This window comes from Emydura macquarii, unplaced genomic scaffold, assembly GCF_026122565.2.
Source record: "Emydura macquarii macquarii isolate MOO-44397 ecotype Brisbane River unplaced genomic scaffold, CSIRO-AGI_Emac_v2 contig_767, whole genome shotgun sequence".
In the NCBI taxonomy this organism is placed as follows: domain Eukaryota; kingdom Metazoa; phylum Chordata; order Testudines; family Chelidae; genus Emydura; species Emydura macquarii.
This window is the reverse complement of record NW_027130904.1, coordinates 1,816,820-1,843,061: the sequence shown is the minus strand read 5'-3', so window position 1 is coordinate 1,843,061 and position 26,242 is coordinate 1,816,820. Positions and strand designations below refer to the sequence as shown.

General features: G+C 38.7%; 1 protein-coding gene across 1 annotated transcript in view; it reads right to left on the bottom strand.

The window, feature by feature from the left end:
- Positions 1 to 829: 829 nt before the first annotated feature.
- Positions 830 to 26,242, bottom strand: part of LOC137149557 (histone-arginine methyltransferase CARM1-like) — a 69,900-nt gene continuing 44,487 nt past the window's right edge. Inside the window, exons 4-7 of the mRNA XM_067543063.1 lie at positions 11,451 to 11,557; positions 11,142 to 11,246; positions 2,209 to 2,319; positions 830 to 1,630 (exon numbers count right to left, since the gene is read on the bottom strand). Coding sequence (XP_067399164.1) covers positions 1,601 to 1,630; positions 2,209 to 2,319; positions 11,142 to 11,246; positions 11,451 to 11,557 — 353 coding nt within the window. The 3' untranslated portion in view covers positions 830 to 1,600. The remainder of the gene's footprint in view (positions 1,631 to 2,208; positions 2,320 to 11,141; positions 11,247 to 11,450; positions 11,558 to 26,242) is intronic.

Here is a 26,242-nt window from a genome sequence, read left to right as displayed (position 1 = left end):
AAAATGAACAGTTCCCAGAGGTAACAGACTTGGGATTTTGGTGATGGGCTTTGGGCTCATTGTGATAGGGTGAGCCCTTGTGGCCTTCGCGGGCTGAGGTCAGACATTGTGTCCTCATGGGCTGAGATCCCCACCCTGCTTCACCCTCTGTCCTCTCACAGTGGGGAGGGTGCTCAGAGTCAGAGAGAGCTGAGTCCTGGGGGACAGGCTGAGGAGAGTCACCCCATGTTATGGATTATATGGTAAGAAGCCTGTAACCCTCATGCCAGTTAATGGGTTATATAAGTAAGGAGCCCTGTAACTCCTGCACTGAACAAATTAAATGCCTGGTATACAGGCGTGTGGGTGATGGGTGAGTAGTGCCCCTCCCATGTTAAAGTTTAATAAAAGTTGCGGCCTGCCGCTTAATTCCATGAAGGTGTCTGTCTTCGTTTTGCAGCTGTGTCCACATCAATACTTCATGGTGTATTAGTCAACTTCTTGCCATATATCTTATAAAAGTGAGGAAGTCTTAGTAACAAGAACTCACAACAGCACTCTCTTATTAATTCTTTCCTGGAAAGCAGGGTCAGACTGCCATTTTGAGGGAAAAACTAAGACGTTTCCAGTGTCCTCTCAAATTATCATCATCACCACCAGGAAGCAGATAGGATAGCTTAGTGGCAGGGAACACAGAAGCATCAGTTTATCATGAAACTTTAGCTCCACTAAACTTGTCCATGCAGCCCCAGTGAATTCAGAAGTTGGCCCTACATATTTTTTTTGGGTATGTATAACTTTTCAGATGCCTTTTGATGGCTCTGACAAATGAGAAATACCACAAGCAGTTCTCCCTTTAATTAGCAACACTAAAACACAGTGACAGTTTTTCCATAACCTAAATTTAAAAACAGAGAGGATTTTTCAGAAAAAAAGTTTGCCTGCTGTGCATGCCTTTCCACAGTCATTTTAAGTGATTACACTCAAGCTTTTTTGATATTTAATATCTACAAAATATAGCCACTATCTTGTTTATGTGTAAGCAAATGAATAGAGGCTACTTGTTTTTGGTTCAAGCAATTTTAACCACAGCATAAATAAACTGGAAATATGAAGGTGATGGTATGCAGTGCCTAGCTCAGTTCTACATATACCACATCATTTACTCATATACCTTTGTCAAATCCAGAACATTTCTGTAAAACACTCATTCACTGATACAAGTTTATAAAACAGTGAATGAGGAGATGCTTTGGAGCCCTGTATCACAGCCAAAAGGAAAATGTTAAAAACCTACAGGTTTGTAGCCATGTATGTTTGGAAAAAAGTAAATGTCTAATACTGCAGATGTTCCTCCTTTATAACACAAACAAGCTTTAATTCCCAGTTGACAGGTATCCTTGACACAAAAAACGATTATTACAATTGACAATTGGCAGAGAGCCCAAGGACTGAATTGGTCCTGCAGAATGAGCTATCATCTCAACTCGAGCAGAGCAAGAAAAGGTCACTTTGTTAGGGCAGCACTGAAAAACTTCCACTGCAGTTCCTTAATTGCGTTGTCTATTCTTAAAAGATTGCAAGTTCCGGGTACTGTCCATCTAATATCTTTCAATTAGTATTACAACTCATTGAAAGAAAAATAAGATATCTGGATAATAAAGAAATGTAAAAAATTACATTATCTAGTAATCAATTACTTTAGCAGCTATTTCTCTCTCTCCACTTAAACAGGATGCATTTTATAACTCAATAAAGTTTGTGATTATTTCACAAGAACAGGGAAAGAGCTAACTAACCACACTAAGGGATTGGAAACTAAATCACCAGTCAGAGCACCCAACTCAAAAAGGAATTTTGTTAAAAATAAAAAAAAATAAAAAAAAAGATAGTTGCACAGAAACATCAAAAATAAAGGAAAGACAAAATCTTTTCTGTGGGGGAGAAAGATTGAATCATTGTTATTTTATGGGCATTTGTGACTTCTTATTAAAAGGAAGGCAAATGATTCATTATATTACTATCAGTATTTATTGTATTGTAACAACTAGAATACCTTTAAAGATATTTTAATATTATAAACATGAACAGCACACCTCCTTAGTCAAGTTATAAACAGAAATCTGCAGCATTGCCATTTGTGGGATAAGGTCCTAGATATCTGCCTTTGAGGTACACTACAGTTACCTATAGACAAGTTTAACTCCTGGTTGAACAAAACATACTTACCTCAGCATATTTTGCCACTGAACTGGCTTCAACTGCATAGACCTTTCTAGCTCCAGCTTGCACTGCAAAAAATGAAAGGATTCCTGATCCACAGCCAACGTCTAGGACCACCTTGAAAACAAAAAGAGTTTAGAAGTCACTTCCCTGCAGCCTTATTTAAGCTTCATGGTTTTTATCATTGCACACTGGGAGTATATACAAGTATATGATTGCTGCCAAGCCTTTATAGATTGTACTATGAAGTCCATTAATCAGGAAAAGCTTCTAATCAGAGATGTAACAAAAATTTTTTTACATTAGAATCAAAACAGAGATTAAAAAAATGAGTGTTTTTTCCAGATGCACATAAAAGGGTGGGTTTTAGCATCAAACAGAAAGAGGGAAAGCTTATTTTAAATGACTAAAATATTTTAAATATAAATATCCAAATGGATACAATGAAAAAAAGGCATGTAAACAATGATTTCCTTGGGGTCCTTAGTGTCTTGCCTTATTAAAGGAGCCCCATTTCCTGACAGGTCAATAGGGTAATCATGACATCTTCTGGGATAAGATGAACTACCAGGCATCAGTTCTGCCTGTTGAGATTTATATTATACCATTAGACCCCCTTCCTACAATGTATTTCTCTTCAATTCTAAACAGCTATAAGACATGAGCCTCATTTTTCCCCAGCAACCAGCAGGATATGTGTCAACCATAAAATAATGTCATTTTTACCTCAAGACAAACAAATGCACTTTCAAACATTTTTCATTTTTGCTTAAAAAAAAATGAAAAGTGCAAATGACCAGTTACACATTACCCTGCCAATATCATGTACATCTCATCTATTATAATGTTATCCTCAATGTGCCACAAATTAACATATTCAGAGTGCTGACGTGGATTATTTTCAAAGTCATTACATTCTTGAGTATGTAAGTACCAGAGGACCAAGCATGAAATATTTAAACTGGGAGGAAAAAAATGTTAAAAAGCCAAACAATCACAGATTTTATTTTGGGTGCTTATATTTAAAAAGAAACCAAAACTCCAGTTCTAGTTTCCAACTCCTCAGAGGATGAGGATGTCACTACCATCTACCATAATGTTACACTTCACCTCTGGGTCTGAGCCTTGGGTATATATTACTGAGACCTGCTAGTGGGTTTCTATTCCTGAGATTTGACATCTTCATATTTGCTTTCTTCTCTGAGTTGGTAATAAAACAAATTATTGAGAGTTTATGAGAGATTCAAATAACCTAAGACATGAAAGAGTTACTGAAAAATTGTCCTGGCCACAGTTTGAGACATGTCAAAGAAGCACAAGTGAGATTTGAGATTCTCCCTTTGTTTTAAAAAAAGTGAAGTTTAAACACTCATAATGACAGAAAATTTTAAAAAAACATTGAAATACACTGTTTTCCTGTACTCTGCTTCACTATACATTTTATTCTGATCTGTTTGTGTTTGACAGTTATTCACACACATATATTTCATGTGTATAAAACACAGATGTTTGAGCTTTGCCTTATTATTATAGAGACATAAGAATACAGGTACAGGTTACAGTACTGTTCTAAGTAAGATTTAGATAGATTAGATACACATTCACACACATGCACACACACACACAGACATATGTATGTATGTATTGTGTGCAATACTTTTGCACACTACTAGGTCCATAAGTAGTTGGGTGTAGTTTTCAAATGAAGGCCCTGTTTCCGAAAAAACTTAAGCACATATTTAACTTTAAGCAAATAGTATCACTGCAGGATTGAATTTGGGTTTTTTTGTTTTTAAATGAAAACATGTATGCAGGTGTGTAACTTTATTCACATAAGCAACCCTGTGGAGTCCTTCAGTGGGACTCATGTGAGTAAAGTATGCAGCGTGGGTTTTTTCATGTTGCGCTAAACACCCTGCATTTTGCTGCCAGCTTTATCATCACCCTCAGCAAGCCCGTGCAAGTCCCTGTGTCCTAAGCTGTATAAACAGTGTAGCAATGAAATTACAAGTCACTCAAGATATCATGGTTAAAGAGATTCATAAGTGCATAGATAGATATTGGTAATTACTGGCAGAATGATTAAGATGAGTAGCCTAACCAGTGAGAGAGAGTGTGAGTGTGAGTGAAAGATAAGTATTTCAAAAGTGAATCTCCAGATTTGAATCTGCTCCCTACAATTTTGTTTCTGGGTTGGATCCAAAACAAGAAGGAACCTTATTTTGCAATTCAAATCTGGCTGAAATTCTCATGAGATTCTCATGAGACAATGGAAATCTCACAACACTTAACTTCATGATTTTTGCCATTTGGGAACAAAGCCTCATAAGACTTCAGTGCTATCTACTCAGAAACCAGACCCCACGTCCCTGACTTAACCTCAAAACTGAGCCCTACCTTAAATCAATCTGGCTCCAAAAACTGCCTCATTGGCCTTTCTTTAGTAAGTGCTGCAGCTCAATCTACCAACAAGCTCAAACTTCCCAATAATGCATTTTGTATTCCAGTCTTGAAAAATACAGAGATTTTTTTTGTGTATACATAAAAGGAAAGAAAAGTAGTGTTGGCAAGAAAACCTGTCAGGGCTGAAAGCAGGCTTCACTTTTAAAAAACGTACTCCATATGAAACCTTGGCTATGTACTAATGAAAGCAGTCCAACACACTGTGCTTACTGTAGCCAGTCTGAATCTCTGTTACACAGATACAGTGAATACTGAGGCAACTAACATTGTTTCTGTTATTTTACATAGCTTCAAATTAGACCTTGGAGCCAAAACATTGCCTCTAATCTTATTTTCTTTTCCTAGTGCAAGATCTTATTAAGCTCATTTTTTATTTCACAGACAACAGGCTGTCACAGAGCCAGTTTTGTTTTTGTGCTTTGGCAGGGATTAGACCACACTCCCATGCCCAGAGGAGCTAACTTTTCAAAACAGCAAGTGATAGCAAATATTGGGTAAAAGGAAATAAAGAAAATGTAGAGGGAGGGAACCAATGACAATCAAGCACAATTTTCTGTTTAATCACAGGGCCGACAGAAGGATTTGTTGGCAGACCGCTCAGTCGGTCCAGAGAAATCCATCTGACAGCGGCGACTTTGCCGCCGTCAGTGTAGCCATAGCCTCTGTGAGCAGCTCCTGTAAGTAAATCCTAATAGTCTTTTATCTGGTCCAAGTGCTCATTATCCCGTTAACTATCTAGATGGGCTAATTAAATTAGCTCTTCACAGGTAGCATGGGCCCAGACTCCCCTTAAGGGGCCAGCAATGTCATGACAGGTACTATCAACTGTAAGGGCATCAGAACCCAGCCCTCAGAGAGTACGTCTACACTGCAAAGAAAAATCTGTGACTAGCTTAGGCCAGCTGACTGAGGCTCATGGGGCTTGAGGGACTGTCTGACTGCAGTGTAGACTTGCAGGCTTGGGGACACTTCCACCTCACAGGGCCCTACAACCCGGGCTCCAAGCAGGTGTCTAGCTGCTGTGTAGACATATCCACTGTGGTCACCAAGACAATGCACTGTGAAATTTCAGTACATGGAATTAGCTTCCCCCCCACCATAAGAAGTCAAATATTATCAATATAAGTGTCTAGTTTTAGGACTGGCTGTTAGTGAGTTTATTCTGTAAATGTATTTGCACTCATGTATTTGTATCTATGTATAAGTAAATAAATAAGGACAGGGTCCAGCTCAAAGGCCCCAAAAAGTAGTAATTTGTGGGTGTTTCAGGAACTAGTCTGAAGTAGATGAGAGGCTACTTAAGTAATTGTGAAAAATCTAAGTTTCAAGGAGGATCTGTGCCGTGCCCATCTAATTAGAGTGAGGTCATGATCCTGCAAACACACAGGTGAGTAATTTTGCACATGTGAATTTAGTGGAACTATTCACATGTGGAAAGAAACACACATGCCTAAGCATTTGAAGAATAGAGATCTGCTCAGGCCTAATTTTTAGGCCTAGCAAGGACCCAACCGACCCCTACCCTTCCCACCAAACCTGAGTTAGTGCTGCCACAGCCTCATGCCTGTGGAGTCAGCTCTCCTCCTCCTGCCTGTGAGGTCAGCACAGCAGTGGCTGCATGCCCTATTCATGCCATTCACTGCCCTCTGCTGTGCTGTGGGTACTGTGGAATGAGAGGCACTAAGACAGCCGGCAGGAGTGGGGCACGCAACCACTGCCACCCCGGCCCCACCAGCAGCAGGGGGAGAGCTGTCTCAAGGAGGTCCACTCATAGTCTGAACCCATTGGGTTTCGGTTGGGTAGCAAAGCTCTAGAATAAAGGTCCTATTCCTGAACGGGCCACCATCAATTTAAAAAATCAACCACAATATAGTCTAAATATTTCTACCCTATTATTGTTACTTGTAACACCTAATCATTATTTGACTGAAAGATCAGGGTAGGGATAGGATACAGAGTGACCTAGACAAATTGGAGGACTGGGCCAAAAGAAATCTGACGAGGTTCAAGTGCAGAGTCCTGCACTTAGGACGGAAAAATCCCATGCACAGCTACAGACTGGGGACCAACGGGCTAGGCAGTAGTTCTGCAGAAAAGCATCTGGGGGTTACAGTGGACAAGAAGCTGGACATGAATCAAAAGTGTGCCTTTATTGCCAAGAAGACTAACGGCATATTGGGTTGCATTAGTAGAAGCATTGCCAGCAGATCGCGGGAAGTGATTATTCCCCTTTATTCGGTACTGGTGAGGCCACATTTGGAGTACTGTGTCCAGTTTTGGGCCCTGCCCCACTACAGAAAGGATGTGGAGAAGTTGGAGAGAGTCCAGTGGAGGGCAACAAGAATGATTAGGGGGCAGGAGCACATGATTTATGAGGAGAGATTATGGAAACTGGGCTTATTTAGTCTGCAGAAAAGAAGAGTGAGGAGGGATTTGATAGCAGCCTTTAACTACCTGAAAGGGGGGTTCCAGGGAAGATGGAACTAGATTGTTCTCAGTGGTGGCAGATGACGGAACAAGGAGCAATGGTCTCAAGTTGCAGTGGGGGAGGTCTAGGTCGGATATTAGGAAAAACGTTTTCACTAGGAAGGTGGTAAAGCACTGGAATGGGTTACTTCGGAAGGTGGTGGAATCTCCATCTTTAGAGGTTTTTAAGGCCCAGCTTGACAAAGCCCTGGGTGGGATGATTTAGTTGGGGATGGTCCTGTTTTCAGCAGGGGATTGGACTAGATGTCCTTCTGAGGTACCTTCCCAACCCTAATCTTCTATGATTAGAAAGAGAAAACTAATTTCAATCTCTGTTTACTGTGTGTCTTTGAGAGCACTGTTTCTCTGTAGAATCAGGTCAATTCCCTTTTGTTTGTGCGAGTCTTTCTTACAGCAAAGAAGGGTGGAAAGGGGACTTTTTAAAATACAAGAAAAATGTGACTTTAGAAGTCACAAATGTTGGCTGGGGAGACTTACGGAAGGTGTAGTACATGAAGTACTCAAGTAATTTTTTTTTAAATAGACTTATGGGTAAAATTTTCAAAAGTGCCAAAGTGACTTAGAAGTCTAAGTCCCATTTTCAAAAGAGATTTCAGAAATTATTTCTAACTTTACATTTACCATCTCTATAAAAAGATATTTTAGTTTTAGATTATTACTTCTAGCTATACCACAACAAGACACCTTTAAATCCAAGGCACCATGTTAGTGGCACTTCAAATCTAGGGTAAAATTTTCAAAAGCGACCTAGGCACATAGAAATAATTTCTTAATACCTAATAGTGATGTAGACCAGAAAAGAATAGAAAAATGTAAGGTTAAAAAGTCTGAGGCAACATTAGTGAAAGTACTGTAGAGACAACACTTTCAAGATTATTACAGAGGACAATTATTATTACAGAGGACAATTTTAAGTAGCACAGAGGACGACCCAATCTTTTCCAACTTTATTATCTAGGATTCATTATTTTTAAAAAATCGTTTCCATATACTTTAGGCTTTCTTTAAAACACAAATGGCTAGTATAAGCGCTGCCCACAGTTGGTTCTGAAGTAGCTCATTTGTTACTCTATTACAAATAGAATGTGTATTGTAAATACCACCAAGAACATCATCAAGAGGTCCAGAATCAGTTTTGTACCACCACCACTCAGACCAATTGCTTTATTTCTTCACGAGCATAATTTTTCCAAAAAATATTGGAATCCGAAGGTGGTTGTTTCTCCACCATAAATGCATTTCACTCCAGGTAATTTGACTTCCTTACAACAAAGGAGCAAAGTGACAGGAATCTGAAAATCAACTGGATGGCCAAACTGGCCAGGAAACAAATAACCACTGAATCAAAACCTCTTTTTGAAGATCTGAAAATTAATGTGCTTTTTTATCCTCATCCCCTCATCACCCTTTTTATATATTTCAGTCTTTCATATGCCTCTACGTTTTCTAGTTTTAACAGTAAACACTGGTGCAGTGTTTCTGCCCTGGCTAGCCCAAACCTAAGTAGCACTGAAATTCTCAGGTTCTCATGGGAAAGAGTTTTCTCACAAAATATCCAAACCAATTTTTTACTACATTTATTCTGAAACTTTTTATTTCACAGGACAGGGAATATGGAAATCATTCTCTCAGAGGGTGGCCGGCAGCATCAAGTTAGTAACAGTTTTACTGCGAGGTATGCTGAAGAGAGACCAAGGCAGCTCCAACAGTTGGAAAAATAATTACAACAGGAAAGAATGCAAGCAATTGTACCACTGCACAACAGCTAAAGGGACCAGCAGGCTCAAAATATAAACAGCCTACACACCTCCTTCTTCTTAATTCAGTGTAAAAAGAAATGTGCACATTTGGATTCTGCTGTTCATTTTCTACCTTCTCACTATAAAAAGCAAGAACACTCATTGGGGTTCTCACTGGTAGGCAGCCAAATGGCAAGGAATGTCCCCAATCCACTTCCGCTCTACTAGTTATAGACCCTGTAATACCAGATTTCTATCGGTTCTGGTAAGAAAATCAGTTGATGACAGAGCAGATCAACAATCTAATACCATTCATCCTTTTATGGGCCGGGTACTCGTGTTCCAGGCAAACTAGGCAAGCCCTCCCATGCTCCTAGTTCAACAGTATTAATGAATCAATAGGGGTGGGGGGAGAGAAAGGGGTGGGAGCAGGAGGGCTGTCTCAGGCATAAAAGGGGTTAAGATGTTTTATCCCCCTTTGTTTTACTGTTACAAAATTAAACAGTTAAGTATGGTTTGAGGCGTGTGTAAAGACACGACTGTCCTATTCCCACTGCCAACGGCCATCATAAAATACATCTCAACCTTTTACTAAAAACATAAAAATAAGAAAATCCCAGTTAGAACATTAGTAACTTAAAACGAGAAACTTTATTCTCACTATTTTCTTTATTTTGACTTAAGTTTTATGAAGGGGAAAAATATTGATTAATAATTTAGATTGTACTAAAAGTCTTGTTTTGCGAGGGTGTCAATTTTTGATACAACTGAGTTAAAGTCTGAGCTTTGTTTTTTAATACGAGCTTAAAAAGGATAAGCGCACACAGAAAGCTGGGGTTGGAGGAAGACATTACAAGTGCAGTGCACAGTTTTATCAGCCATTTAGAGACATGGAAAACGTTTAGAAGTTTGGTAAACTGTTGCTTTCAGATTGCATTTTTGGTTATAACAGTGTTCCATACTGGGTCCTATGTTGGCTAATATATTTATTAATGATCTGGAAGAGGGGTGAACAATTAGAAAGCAAATTCTACAGACTACATAGTTATTTAGGTTAGTCAAGAACAGAAAGACAGAGAGGAACTGCAGATGGACCTAATCAAGTCAGATGTGACTGGGAAATGTGGCAAATTAAGTTCAACACTGAAATAAAGAGTAACTTTGGAGTGAAAAAATTTAACTACTCACATACACCTTACAAGATTCTAAATTAACCATATCAAATCAAGAAAGGGGCTGGGCATCCCCGTAGATTACTCAATGAAGACTTCTACTCAATTTGCAGCATGATGACATTCAATTAATTAAAAGGTGGAAAATTCAAAACTGATAAAAGGAAACACTTTTTCACACAATGGGTAAATAAACTGTAGAACTCATAGCCACAAGATGTTGTCTTGAGGGGGTCAAAATTTAGCAAGATTTGAAAAGGGATTGAGCATGTATATAGATAACAAGAATATCCAGAAGTATGATATGATCTAAATTTTGGAAGGGATAGTTAACCTCATGCTTCATGATTTAAGCCTGTTTCTAATTATTAGCAATTAGGAGGAGACCTAATCTTTTTTGGTTTTCCTTTTTTTTGGGGGGGGGGGAGAATGCAAATTTTCTTCCACTTCTAGTGAAGCATCTGGGCACACTCAGATACAGTACAGTGGACTAGATGGGCAACAGGTCTGAGCCAGTATGAGAATTCCTATGTTCCTACATATATATATGTATTAGAGATGGGCCAAAGGTCCCAAGTTTGGCTTCTGATTTCTTTGGCCAAAGAAATTCAGGAATGTTCAGATTTGGGTTTCTGGATAGAACGTAAGGGCTAGCTGTGAAATTTTGATCAAATATGCACCTTTGGGTTCTGCTGTTCATTTTCTACCTTCTCACTATCAAAAGCACGAAAGCTCATTGGGGTTCTCACTGGTAGGGAGTCAAAGAGCAAGAAGTGTCCCCAATCCACTGCCGCTTTACCAGTTACAGATCCTTGAATATTAGATTTCTATTGGATCTTGTAAGAAAATCAATCAGTTGATGATTCAGGGTTTTGGTTCAAGTATATCTATCCTAAGATACTTATAATACACCCATCACCATAGTGCTTAGGCAACCATATGCTTGACACCTATTTTTGTAAACATATGTGTTACATATAAGTACACTCAGCACCAAGTTCTAGAAAAGATCAGATTGGAGAGGTCAATCAATGTTATTCTGCAGGACACAATTACGTTTGGATCCAATTGAGCTTACCTTGTCTTTAAAATCTATGTGGTTCTGTAGTATAGCTCTGTGATATGTGGCCGTCCTCACAAAATCCTGCATCATATTCTGTTGTTGAGATAGACAGCCATAAAACTAAAAGAAAAGGAGGAATGGAATAATAGAAAAAGATAAAGCCCATCTTCTACCAAACTCCCTATACTCAAAAGTAACAAGGGCCTGGCCCTTTGTTACAGAATCCAGGGCTAACTTTCTAACTGGCCTGGTGACTAAGGTCAGAAAAACTGGGAAATATCTATTACCTGGGTTCCACAAAACTGGCATTAAAAAGCTTATTACCTGAAAATACTGAGCAGCAGATGCCTCTTCTGTTCTCTGATTGAAAACAGAGTGTTCCTTCTTCTGATTCCGGCACCTCTTCAGTGCATTTGAAAATGTGCTGTAGTCTAGAAAAGAAAAAAAATAGCAGAATTTGAAAGCTACTAAATCAGAGAGAGCAAAACAGCATGTTCACAAGAAGAACTCAGTGCCAGATTTTGTTTGGAATGGTGAAGGGGAATGGTGCCTCTTACAAAGTTAACTATTTATTAGCTGACAACAGTCTCAGCTACAGTCGATTATTTACATTAAGAAAAATGATGTGATGTTAATGCAAAACAACATAATATTATGGCAGAACTGGTAATGAAATACATGTGTTAAATTATTAGGTTATATTATTCTATAAATATATGATATGAAATTGTTCACCTTTGTTCAACCTTAAGGAGCCTTGAGAGGAGAGTCTCAGTATTTGAACTGGACATTAAGGAGCACAATGGTGGTCATGACACTTGCTGCCGTGTGGAGAATTCTGGACAGGCCTGCTCAAGTGGACATGAGTTATGGCTGACTGTTGAAGAAGTTCCTTTGTGTTGCAGAGAAGCGGGAACTAATGCTCAGAGTGCACCTAGAGTAGACTCTGCCAATAATGAGAATAGTATGGATAACTGGCAGAGGAATGGCTTTGTGCTAGAAAGTTTCCATCCAAGGATGACAGAACAAAAATTTGCAGAGCAGAAGAACAGGCTGAGAAACTAGTAGATAGAAGCTGCTGAGGACCGTGCATTTTACAAATATTCTAGCTAGCACCACTGGAGTGGGGCTTCTATGGATCTGAGCATTTTACACTTTGGACATGTGATAAGAAAACTCAAGCAGGTCCGAAAGAAGACAACCAGATTGCTCAGCAGCTCTTGGCTCTGACTGAAAAAACTGAAGGAAAACCTTTCACACAGGAAACAAAAGACAACACGTACTGGAAATTCAATATAGTAAAAAATTTATTTAAGAAAGGAAAAGTTGAGAAAAGAGGTTTCTGCATAAAAGTAGCATAAATGATGATGAAATCGAGCATGAAAGTCTTCCCTCCTCTGTTCAGAGCTGGCTCCTGAAATAAAGGTTCAAACAAGAGCAGTCAGAACAGCATTAAATAAACCATACAATGCTAACAACTTATTGAACAAAAGAAAAAGAAAGGGGGGCCGGGGAAAGAACTCCCCAACTTACAGGTCTTCAAATAAAAATAGTTAGTTTCTGAGGAGTACAAAGTACATACACAAGGAAGTAGCCACTTAGAGCTCTAATCAGGTAGGAGCAGTTTGAGTAGCAGCTCTTCAAACCCAGAGATCTGGAAAATAAAAATATAACAGCAGTTAATTAGCCAACAACAATAAATGTCAGAATACAGTAGCCAAGGAAAATAATCACCTCTGCCATCGTTTCAGTGATCTTTGAGCTCCCCAAACCAGGACTTAGCTGTAATGGTCCCGTTCTCTGCTGGGGAGAGCTGCCACAAACAAGGCAAAGAGAGAGAGGAAACAGCAGCTGGCTTTCCCAACCCAGCCCACAAAAACTTCTACATGTTGGACATGAGCTCTCCTTCCTAAGGGGAGAAACAAACATAAAATAAAAAGAAAGAAGTAGAACAGATTAATCAAATATAAATGAAGTCTCTACCCTATTGTCCTTCTTCAAGCAAACCTCAGTCAATGGGAGTTCTGTTAGAGTAGGAACTTCAAGGACAGACTTTCAGAATGTAAAATTTTTAAAAGTTTGGTGAAAATGTCTGGTAAAAAGCATGCAGAACACACTAGATATTCAACAAGCAACTTACTTTTCTGTTGCTGCTATTCAGGTCTTTCAGCCCTTCTACAGGTAGAGTCACTAAATCTGGAAAGATGAAGTTGAATGGAGTCCCCACCATTCTTATAGCCATACATTCTGTTTCAGTGAGAGGGCTTAGCACTGGTGAAGAAGACAGACACATGCATGATTCCTCTGTCAAGTCTGAACCAAATCATGTAACAAGCCACTGAACATATGGGGCAATCCAGGACTGAACTAAAGCAAAGGCTTTATAGGCCTACACCTCAGGCCTTAGCTCCTGGAGGCAAGTGATTTAATCAGAAACTCAGCTTTCGTTAAAAAAAAGTTTCTAGCCCTCATGGTTGTGAAGAGACCCTTGAAACTGTGAACAACCAATGCAGTGATAACTACCTGAGTCTGCAGAGAATATAGCAATAGCTCCAAGAGGTGTGAACTGACTACTGTACTTCAATGGGGTATTAACTCCAAAACACACTGTTCTGGCAGACCCTGCTAACACCACCTCTATAGGGGACTGTCTGTATAGCAGCAGATGAGTGCAATGGGCCTGACTCACTCAGCTACCCAACAAGCTACATTTTGGCTGCTGAGGTAAGTATTGAGGGAGGGCACTTGCTGCTATCATGGGGGAGGGATCCCTGATGCCACTTCTGGGGGGGTATGGGACAAGAAGGTCCATGCTGCTACCATTTTCTCTTTGGGAAGGATAGGATGCATCCCCCTGCCACTATAAGTGGGGAGTGGGGCTCCTGTGTGAAGATGGGGCCCATGGTGAATGGGCAGGGCTGAGGGATTGGGATGGGGAGAGAGCTGGCCATGTCATAGTGAGCCAAAGGTCCTGAACTGACTATATCCAGCCCTGGAGCAATCTATAAACAATCTGAAATCAACATCACCACTACATGATGTATAGCTGACATGCCCTTTTCTATCCCTCAAAGCATAGAGAAAATGTAAATTTGAGAAACCTCATTAAAAAAAGATATTCAGTCTCCATGGCATGAACAGAATCTTTGGAAGCCCAACTGCATGCCCTGCATCTAGAGGTGGGACAGAGACTAACTCATTTTACTCTACTGCTTTACTTCATGGGAAGATAACAGGAGAAAGCAATCCTATGCCAGGGGAAAAATTCTTTTCCAGAAACAGCCAGTATTTTATGCCTCTTCCATTCCTTCCTAATTATTTGAAAGGTGAGAGATGGTGCAGTAGTTTTGTCTTCATCTGCCCTCCCCTTCACAAACACATTGTTTATCCTGTGTTTATACTCCTGCAGGGACTGGCATCTTTAACTTTGACTCAAGAAAGCATCTTTGATCTCAGAGGATGTGCATGGTGGGGAGAAGAGAAAGAACTATGTTCATCTGCTCGTGGTACTAAAGAGTGATCCTAAATGTAGTGACTAGACAAAATTCTGGTCTCTTTCAGTACTGGTCTCAGATGCCCTTAATCCATCAGTCTCCTTAACATAGGTCCTGGATAGATGCTAGAAGAACATAAGAGCCTCTTGCAGAATGCAAAGGGGAGAAAATAAGGAAAGAAAAAGACATTTCTTGTGTCCCTCTCCACGCTCCTCAAAATATAGAATTGATTAAAAAACCCTGCAATTGACTGCTAGAACTTGCATTTATAGTGGAACTGCATTGCTATCCTGTTATCCAAACATCTCACATGTTACTTAAGATTCAAGAAGAAAAATAGTGGCCACATTACATCTACTAACTCCCAGCAAGCTTACAGTAAGCTTTTAATCCTGTCTCTATTTTGTGTGTGTACCTCAGTGGCTTACGCTGCAGAAACTATTTGAGCTACTTTTACATTAAAAAGAAATATTAATCTTGATGATAATTTTTGGGTAAGAAACAAATAATCCATTTCAGCAAAATGAAAAAAAAACCTTAGCTGAATAAATTAAATATTCAGTTTACAACATTTCCATGAAAAATTAATGGTTTCACCTGTTTGAAATTCCCATAGCCTTCTATCCAGCTTCTGACTGGATCAACGTATCACAGACATCTCTTTCCTGTTATTTGGTTCTCATCTACTGAATTTAAATGTTAAGCCCCTTCAACCTTTACAAATTTCACATTTCTAAAGAGAGTCTTTTACTTAAGTAGGAAATTATAAATAGCTTCAAATTCCAGATCAGCCTACAGATACAAATTACTATTGCAGATTGGTGTTTTGATATTTTAAATGTATTTGTTTGTTCTCTTCCTCACATAGGACACTGTTCCTTACAGGAAATCATTTAGATCTCTTTAGGCAAAACTATTCATTACTAGGTTATCATTTTCAGATAGTGTCTAAGATCTCAGATACTTGTGTTTGTCTGTGTGAATCCCAGAGAAAACAGCCACAGTTCTATATGTTTACCATTGGCTGTGTAAAAACTGAACAAAATATTGAACACACTGTAAATAAAATGGGTACAGAAAATAAATCCAGAAGTGACAATCTGTAATGGAAAAGCAGCATAGTTTAGGTTCTTTTTAGTATGAATGGGATGGCTTTTTCATTTATAGATTGTTCCTGAAGGGACAGAACACTGCTAGCCACTCTGTCTTCTATGTTAAGCAGCTATTTCCAGTAACTCTCTTGGTTCCATTTGCAGCCCACACACATTGATGTAGTATTTTAAATTTCTTCAAACTTCTTTTTAAAATTACACCTCCTAACTGCTGGTAACCATCACAAATTTTATTAATATGTTCACGGTCATATATTGACTGATGCTCTTTGATTGAAACCTAGTTTTCTGACTTCGCAGAAGGCTAGGAATTTAATCTACTCCAGCAGATCTGGAGACATGTCCAAAACACTACCCCAGCCACTATGAAAATGGAATAGATTTACTTCTGTATTTAACAAAGATTTTACCCCGCCAAATGGTCTTATTTTAAATATGCGTCCTACTTCAGTTTGTGAAGAAGGTTTTCAAAGCTGCACACAGGTAGGAACATTTATCATTTGCCTTAGGCAAATAAAAACCTTTGTCCGTGTACAGAGAAAAAACAGGTAAGAAAACCCAAGGCTGACTGTTATCTATAATTTCTTTGTTGAATCAGAATTACTTGCTAGTCTTTGTTTGAAAGTAAAATTCAAAAATAATCCACTCCAAGAATGGTTAAACATGTAAAAGGGGCTGGTATATTTCTGGGTTGCCATGATTAGAACTTTACATTTTCCAACCAAGTGCCAAACGCATGGAGCTAAAAATCAGTTTAACATTCCTGCTTGATTTTCAAAAACAAACAGAATATTTACTGGTAATCCTAGGACACCATGTACCTTACCAAGGTTCTAGGACTCCGTGCAACTTCTTGTTCTTCTACGATGCTAGTGGAATTGAGTCCCCTCTCAGAAGCTGCTGGATTGCCAGAGATGGTGATACAATGCTACTTGTATGTTTGCTTCTGCAACCTTGTGTCTTTAAAATGCCCTGTACTGTTTTGTGGGAGGTAAATCCAAGTATAGCACTATTTAGCCAAGTGAAGCATGGCCTAGTAATCTGAGCACAGGGTTTGGAACCACGAAATCTAGCCTCCTCTAATCCTACTCTGACAGAAGCTCCTTCGATTGCTTTGGGCAAATTACCTGACCTAGTTTCTTCACTGGTAAAACACAGGAATACTTACCTACCCACTTCACCAGGTTCTTGTGAAGATTAGATATGCAAAAGCATTTAAAAGGTCACTTGCAAAATAAAAGATACTGAGTTTTGTGGCCTTTTTTGCTTCTTTATATCATATAAGGGTGGCATAAAAATTTTTCCTCATCTGTGCCCCAAAAAGCTTTTGGGTTTTTTTAAATTAGAAATTCAGGTCTTTTCTACTTTGTTCTTTCTGGAAGACATTATGGACAACTTGAGAAATGGAAGGATGATATAATATCAAGCAAATAAAATAAATTTGAGAGAGGAAGCAATTATAATTTTTTGCTGAATAAAACCGAAATCCCAATCACCCTTATCTAACTCTGATGTTAGAAGGAAAAATCTGTCAAAGTTTCAACACTTCTCTCTTTACTAAGGGCTGAGAAGCTCACAATTCATATTACATTACCTCTAACAAAATCCTTCAACAAAAAACAGATTAGACTTGACATTCTTGACATTTCGAAGTAAAAAAACAAGCAGTTTTATTTATTTATTGCCTTTTTATACACATCAGAAAGAAGCAACATAAAAGGCACACCCATTCTGTCTCCTTTTCAGGTCATGTAAGGCGGAAATTGCTACGTATAGTAAACGACAAGTATTTTTAGGCACCGTGAAGCAGTCACTAATAGAGCCTTGTCTTACAAGCAAAATTGCTGCAGTTTAACTAAACTTGGTTTAAAAACCTATTTACCTAAAGCGGTTCAAAATCCCTACATAGATATTCTTAAATCAATTTAAACCTGTCTTTTGTTGATTTATCTTAGTCAATTTCTTCACAAATTAAGTTAAATCCATTTAAAACCGGTCTAAATTGATTTAAGAGTGTGCACACAGGGGTTAGCACCAGTTTAACTAAGCTGATTTTAAAACAGAACTTGAATTAAACTGGTGAAACTCACTGTGTAGACAAGGCTCTATTAGTGACACTACAATGGATTGTGTGCTACTGACTGATTTTACTAGCAAAGTTAGGGTCTTAGGGTGGAACTTTATGGTTGCCTTAAACAGACACACAGCGACATGTTCTCCTTCCAAATGCAGTGAGCTCCTTTTAAATAAGGCATAGAAGCTCCCTGTCATAGACCCCATGCTGTCTTGGTAACTAAGGGGTTAATGGGAAAAACTGTCTGCCTGCTCAACTGGGTCCTATTGGGATACATCTACCTAGCCTGTGGCAGTGAGCCTCCCAGCCTGAGCTGCACCTTCAAAGTGCTATCTATACAGCTATTTTAGGAGTGCTAGCACGAGCCCCGCTAACCCACATCTATCAGCCGGAGTTTGAAAGCTCACTGAGACTCATATGACCTCCAGCTGGCCAGGTCCTTAACAAGAAATCAGCAAACACAGGACTATAGGTGATGGACAAAGGGCAGAAACTGAGTCAGACTCAGTAACACTACCACATAGCTGCAAGAGGGCGCCAGCTGCAGCCTTGGACACTCCCCTTCAACACAGCACTTCAGTTCATGCTTAACTTTAAGCAAATGCATTAGTGGGTGAGACCTAAAACTTCTGCTTAATATGGCTGCACGGATTTATTGGGTTACTTTTATTTGATGCAGTTAACATTTTAATAAGATTAACTATATATTTTAAAAGGCACCTGTCTAGAGACTGGAAGAGCAGGAACACATTTGTTTCTTATACAGAACTATCCATGCTGTTGGCACCTAGAATATTACACAGTAGATCCATGAACTTTAACATGCCATTTTTTATATCGAACCAGCTCCTTTTATAAAAGCTAGTGGTAACAATCATTGGCTGAAGCAGAAATAGGTCTTCTTCAACACAGCTGACAATTAATTAAAACTACTCCATTTTCAAAATCTTTCCAGGGTTGAAAAACAGACAACAGTAGATAACTTAGCTAAGAAATTATTAATGAGATCTTCCTGACTCATATACGGAACAAAGTTTCCAACATACAGCATTAGGCTACTTAGTGTAATAAAAAATAACATAAGCCATGTATTATTAAAATACAGATGGATTTATTTGTAAAGCTGGTCAAAATGTTGCATGCGATATCTTTTTGGTGAAAACAGGTGTCAAACCAAAAGATGGTCACGTGGTGTTTTTTTTAAACTTTATTTTGATCAAACAAAACACACGTAATTTTTATTCCCAGTGCAAAAAGGGGGATATGAGATAAGGAAGGACAGTGCAACCAACATGTTCATTTTCTTACCCCCCTGTACTCTGACCCCCACTTTTCCCAGTAGGAAAAAGCAAAAAGTACTGAGGAGGGGGGAAAAAAAAAGAGAGGCTCCTCACCATTCAAAACATTTAAAAAACATTAAAAAATCTGTAATCAATAAGTGAAAAAATTCACAAGCACATTAAATAAAAACATTTTCTTCATTTTAAAAATATTTTTATTAAATACAGTTACCATTTTTGACCATTCTACTTCTTTGTATGAATGTAAAGAATAGGAAAAAGATATTCACTTACAAATCATCAGATGTCAATTGGGATCATCTAAGATAGGATGCTTGAAGTCCAATTACTAATCATAAATACTCTCTTACATAATGCTTTTCATTCACAGATTACTTTATAGATAGGGAAGCTGGGGCACTGACAGATGAATTCCAAAGTAGACTGTATGCTGTTCTTAATTAAGGCAGAGAAAGTATGCATTTACCTATGTTGTTTTATTTAAACATTACATAACGCAGCAATGAGGACCTACTGTAAGATTCAGCAGCCATAGTCTGTTCTGCAGTACAGAACCTTGTCTTCCAAAATGGAGAATAAACCATTAGTGGCTGCAGCCACATCTCACATCTGCAGAACAATAGCAGTGGCTTCCTACCTAGCCCCCACCCACACACAGAGCAGGTAGAGTAGGACACAGAACTCAAGGCTCCTGACTCCCAATCCAGTTAAGATAGTTGCTCATGAGCTACTTATGAAAATCCTGAATAGATTACATTGATAAACAGATACAAATTGGGGTTGATGACTTGCTTGAAGGACCTTGTGAAAGTTGACTCGTTGCCCCTTTTAAAAAGCTTTGTATCGTCCCCTCCAGAAGAGCATGAGGGGCAACTCTCACCCTCTCTGAAGGCCCTTACTGTTGGTGTTCCATCGTCAGCCCTGTGAGGGCACTAGGAACTGCAGTGCCATCACTGTGCTTCTCCTGCACTTTACACCTTCTTTTCGACAAATCCAGATTCTGCTGGTTTACTTTTTTCCCAGAGTCAGGCCAAAATGAGAACTTGCATGAAAGAAAACTGGTTGCGATTCAACCCTGATAAGATAGACACAATACTTGGTAGGTGGAGACAACAGAGAAGTGTATTGCAATGGTGTTTACACCAACTGTTGCAGCTAGGGCTACGTTATATCCATCTTGTTGGCATGTACCACCTTTCAACGTCTGTACTGCAGTCATGGGATGTGATTAAAACTTGTGTAGACACAGCCATGCTAGCTAGCTCGGGAACCAGAGCAGTGAAGCTGTGGCAGCACGGGTCTCAGCATGGGCGAACTGCCCAAGTAATTACACAGGGTTCCAGGTGGGCTTGTAAAGCCCGTGCTGAAGCTCACAGTGCAGCAGCTTCACTGCATACCAGAGCTAGCTAAAGTTACCTCGAGTCACATCCTGTGACTGCAGTGCAGGCATACCCTCAGGCTCCATTCTCCAGCACCAGAGCAGATGTAAGTAGGTCTAAGGGAGTCTACAGTCTTGTAAGTCACTGTAAGATGGACTAACTTGCTCCTCACCTATGAAATTGGCCCTCAGTCTTTGAACAAGATTCTAAATAACTTTAAGGGGAAGACTTTCTTCATATTGTAAATCTTTTAAAACCGGGATCTTCAGTTCTGAAATTAGACCTTCCAATAGAAAAATGTTTTGATGGAAATTTTTTCCATCAGCTCTCGTTCTCACCATCTGATGTAAGTAACATTACCAAAACATCCCCACTAATCCAAGAAAATCTACACAACCTGTTTGGTACCTTTCAGAGACATGCTATAGCTATACTGTGTTTATACGCTACTTTAGTGCTTAGTGACTGCAATGAAGCAGTTCAGAGATCCGTTGTGGGCATGAAAACTGAACTGTGCAGTCATTGAGTACACGCAAGTTCAAGACATGACTTAAATTGCCAGAACTCAAGCCAATAAATACATTTTTGTGAGGGGACCAGCCTCTGATTTGAATGGCTCAGGCATCTTTCAAGAGGGAAGTAGAAGCCCCGATACTCTGTCACACCTCATGCTGACCAACCTATACCATACCACTGTAAAATGCCAACCAAATGCTACATGACACTGTATTAGCAATACAGCTATACTGATTTCTATCTGAGAGATGCCTAGGCTCGCTGTAGATGAAACACAGTCGAATATGAAACACAATATTAGTGCACCTCTCCCATCTGCTCAGAGCAGATGGAGTCTCAGCATTAGCACAGGAGGGGCCTCCAATAATAAAACTAGAAGGACGTGGGAGAAAAAAACAAAATAGAATATAGCAAAAAGAGACTCACGACTGAAAAACAAACAAACAAACAAACAAAAAAACGAGTACAAATATAAAGCCGCTATGTCATTAAATAAATGCATAGTACAATCAGCCTCTAGTCCTTTTGACTTCAGGTGATGGGGCTTAACCGCGAAGGAGAATTACTCAGACACTCTTAAATGGAATGTCGGCTGGAGTCTGCAGTTAGAGGGTTGTGGTTATACAAACAGTACATTTGGCCCATGGTTTGTAAGTGTGAATTTCACAGCAGTAAATTTGGTCCCATGTCTGAAATGGAGGAACACAAAACTCTCTAGGTGATGATTGGGTTATACAGAATAAATTAAACCCTGCTAGATTCATCAGCTCTTCTACAGTAAATCAGTGAAACATGCTCTTTCATGCAGTACAGTGGGATCTCACACCTCCAACCAGGTAAATGGAGATTTAATTCTCCATTTGATAAGGATAGTACCATTAATGATGGCATTAGCACTGAAATCAACTATATATGCTCATCAAGGATAGGCTATTTTCCAAGTATCTGATGCAGAAGCAAAATAAACAAACGCTCCCCTCTTTTTCTTACTCAAGATGATACATTGGGGTTTGAAGTTAGCAGTGACCTAGGAGCCACAATAGCTGCAGTAGTAACAACTGCAAAGGGGCAGCACACACTTGAAGGAAAAGGCTCTCAGGAATCCTTGTGGATGCCACAAGTTTGGTAGCAAAGGGTTTTTTCTCTTAAAATAATAAAACAAACCAAAAATTCTGCAGAATGTAAGCCTTTACATAGTCATAAACATGGCAGACTAGACAAATGAAATTCAGATGTTCATTTTAACACTTCATTTATTAACATTTCAATCAACATTAAATAATTTGTATGTGAACATGATGACTGAACACTACATTGTAATTTGCAAACTAGTTCAGTTATTTGCAGTGCTTATTTCCAAATGATTTCTCCTCTGTCCTTTTAAGCTCTTCTACTGATTCCAAACTTACTGCAAAAATGTTGGAAATGGTTTTGTCCCACGCACATTAATAGGTGAATCATTTCCCACATCAATACAGGAGAACTTGATGCTCACACACTTTGTCCTCAATGGGCCAATTTGCAAACATAGAGGGGATTTTGTATCAACTGTGGTTTTGTGATATGGAACAGGACTGATGGCATCAAAGTGGTTCATACCCTAAGTAAAACAATAATGATAAAAGGAGCCAATCATCATCATAATCTTCCCAGCAGGATATTAAAATAGCACCTTGAATTTCAAGCTACTGTAACACTACAAAAACAACTTGAGCTACAGATGGCAGGAAGCTATCACCCATTTTATCAATTTCATATTAAAATGGATTATACATAATTAATACAGTCCTGATTTAAGTTTATTATATGCATTGTAAAGTACCAAAACACTCCACTATATCTGGAACAATCCTGCAAATTGGAGATGGCAATACAGTGAGATGTGGCTATTAAAGTTCCACGCCAACTTTGCAAAAACACTATATAATTACTGTAACTGTTCAGGACCTAATCCGATTTAGACTACAATCCCAGAACTAAAAAGAAAATGGTGGATTCTCCATCTCTTCAGGTCTGCACATCAGACTAGCTGCCTTTCAGGAAGCTATGCTTTAGCCAAAACACAAGTTATTGAGGTCAATACAATGGTAACTGGGTGAAATTGAATGGGTTGTGATATAAAGGCGGTCAGACCAGATGATCTATTGGTCTCTTCTGGCTTTAAACTCTATGAATCTATGTTAATTACACAGAACAAACATGTTTGGTAGCAGTTAATTTTCATAACTGAAGCATGCTTGTAGACTATATGCACCACAGTGAACAATTATTAGTTCAACATGGAAAATGTGTTATGGCCTAATTTTTTAGCTTTGTATCATACTTAAAGAAAATATACACAATGCTATATGTTCTACATCTAGGTGCATACTCTAACAACATTGATGAATATATGGAGGTACAACGCTAAATCCATCATGGGAGATTGGGGACCTGTCCTTCCTTACAGGCAGAAATCAGTGTGCATATTTTAGTTTGCTGAAGTGCACTTTAGGTTTGCAGGGATTGTTTTACTAGTTTTCAAAAGGTAATGGATTAACAGCATGGTATCGTACCAAACATATTCCACAGTTGTAACATACAAGCCATGGTGCGTTGAGAATCATCCAAGGAGTGGTTTCTCCCAATAACATTTTTAATCATTTCAAAAAGGCTATGTTTACCCATATTTTAAGTTAAAGATAAATTACATAAACAAATACATACTGTCACATTCACCTTTTTAAAGCAACACAAACCCTGACACTACCCTCTGTTCACATGGAGGGAATCAAGCTCTGTACCTTAAAATACTTTGATCAAATTCCAGCCAAAAATTTAAACAAAATAAAGTTTAAGCACATTGTGTGTCTATGCTAAATCATATGCTAACTCTTTGCTAAATCGTTTTGATGGAAATTTCCCGACCAGCTCTACCTTAGACTTACTGTGTAGCAGAGGGCAATATTAATTCATTCATCCAGCAATTATACATACAAAGCTCCAATTCACCAGGCATAATATTACAGGCCAAGTTACATACAAATGGAGATGGGTCCCTGAACACCTTACTTCACATAGGTTCGAACAAAATCTAGGTCCACCCTGCTTCATGATCCACTGGCACTTGAATGGCTTGGTGGACAGCAACTTACAGAACAGTTAATCAACATCAATTTCAAAATATTGACAACGTTGTCTAACGCCTAGCCTGCTTAACTGATTGAACTAATATATGTCTTTAAACAAGAAATTATCTGAAACAAACTGTACTCTCACTGGAACGTGACAAAAAATTGAAAATTAAGTGGGATTGACACACTCCAGGTGATTTCCTGAAGGCACAAATTTTAAAATTTCAATAAAAAACAGAGAAAATTTTCCATTTTTGATTTAAACACTCTTTGGAAATTCCAAAGGATGACTTGCTAAGGCTGAGAACAAAGCTACCATACAACACTAAAGAAGAAGGTAAACAAACCATAACATGACTTTTTCAGTCAGATAATCCCCACTTCTGAGACAAAAACAGCTCTATTATGCAGAGGCTTACATGCAGGTGGATGTTGTAGTGGTGAAGATAGCTATAGCTGAGCTGGAAAAAAAAATCAGTTTCCAAGAAACCGTCTTCATGTCATTAACTCAGACTGTTTGGCAGAGTATTAATAATATTGAATGTAAAACAGAAAATCTGGAAATTTAAAATTATCCAGATGAGAACTAAAAAAAAGACATGAAAGAAACAAAAAGCAAAAAAAGTTCTAATTCACTAGGCTACAAAATAAAAGAAGAAGCACTGGATTACACAGTTGTCACATTTGATAAACCATGTTAAACCTCAAAAAATAAATTACCACACAGGAAGAAAGAAAACAACACGGATTAACTCCTAGAGCAAAGATGGGATGTCACATGATACATAAAAGCTCAGAAGATGTGATGGATCTTTCTTCTGCTTCCCTAGTTCCCTACTTTATAATCATTTTGCCAATTGCTGACCTTAAACATGAGCAATGGATATATTCACAGAGATAAACTAGGCAAGAGACTGGAGGAATGAGAGGTTCTGAAAAACAAGCAGCAAGAGTTCACAATGAAATAACATGGCAACAACAGAATCAGAGTAGCCATTGGGCTACCCTTTAGACCTTATTGAGTTGCAAACAGTCAGTCAGACAGAGATTCAAAATAGCATGTAAGGTTTTGGTTGACAGGCTCCCTCACTGGATCAAAGTTTGGAGACTCTGTGAAGGTCACAACAGTGGAAGCTCTTACTCAAGGGGAATGGCAGATTCAAAGTGCAAACAGCAAGAATAACAGACTTGAAAAATAGCAGAAGACATAAAAATCATTTACTGAGCCTTCCTCAGAAAACAGATCAGCAGGTCTCAATATCACTTTATGAATCTTGGATCCTGCAGTCCAAACACAGCCTTGAAAACAATGAACAAGCACACACTTCCCTGGAAGCAAGACAGGTCATACTACCAACTGTTTTAATGAACAACTATATTTTGATGTCTAACAATGCTTGTTGCAGTCATGCAGGAGAGATCCTCCACTGGGTTTAAACTTTAGGGCACTTTGAACCAACAGAGAGGTGCAAAGCAGCCAGAGCACTCCAGGACCAGGGCCTCTATTTGTATCTGCAAAATTAGGGGGGCGGTTGTGCATATATAAGTTTTCTGATATATAGTCATACTTTATTATGTATTAGTAACATTTAAGATTTTTCAGTAAATTCTGTGAATTTAGCCCCATTCTAAACTGACTATAATAAAGCAGGTCTAGGTGATCCAAACCATCTCCTCTTTTTAGAGTCCCATGGAAAATATTCAGAACTTTGAAAAGAAACTAGCAAATGATTTCATAGTCATATTGGACTAGAACTTCACATGATGCATATTACGATTCTGAACCAGCAAAATATTTAAACTTAAATTTAAGCATGTGAGCAGTCTCATTGAAGCAAGTGCTTCATGCTTAAAGTTAAGCACTTGCTTAAGTGTTTTATAAACAAGGCCTAAATGCGCAGCTGAATTTGAAAACGCAAAAGTGTATGAACAAATTTAGAATTATTTTCAGAATAGCAACTAAAAGACCTAGTACAACCAAACATTACTCAATATGGAGGTGTGCAAAAATACATGAACAAATTCATCCCTATACAATCTAGCCATAGGAAAGCCTTTCTAGTGAGCAGAGTGGTCTCTATGTGCTAATTTCACAACCAGGTATTGACACCGTAATGGAACAAATTT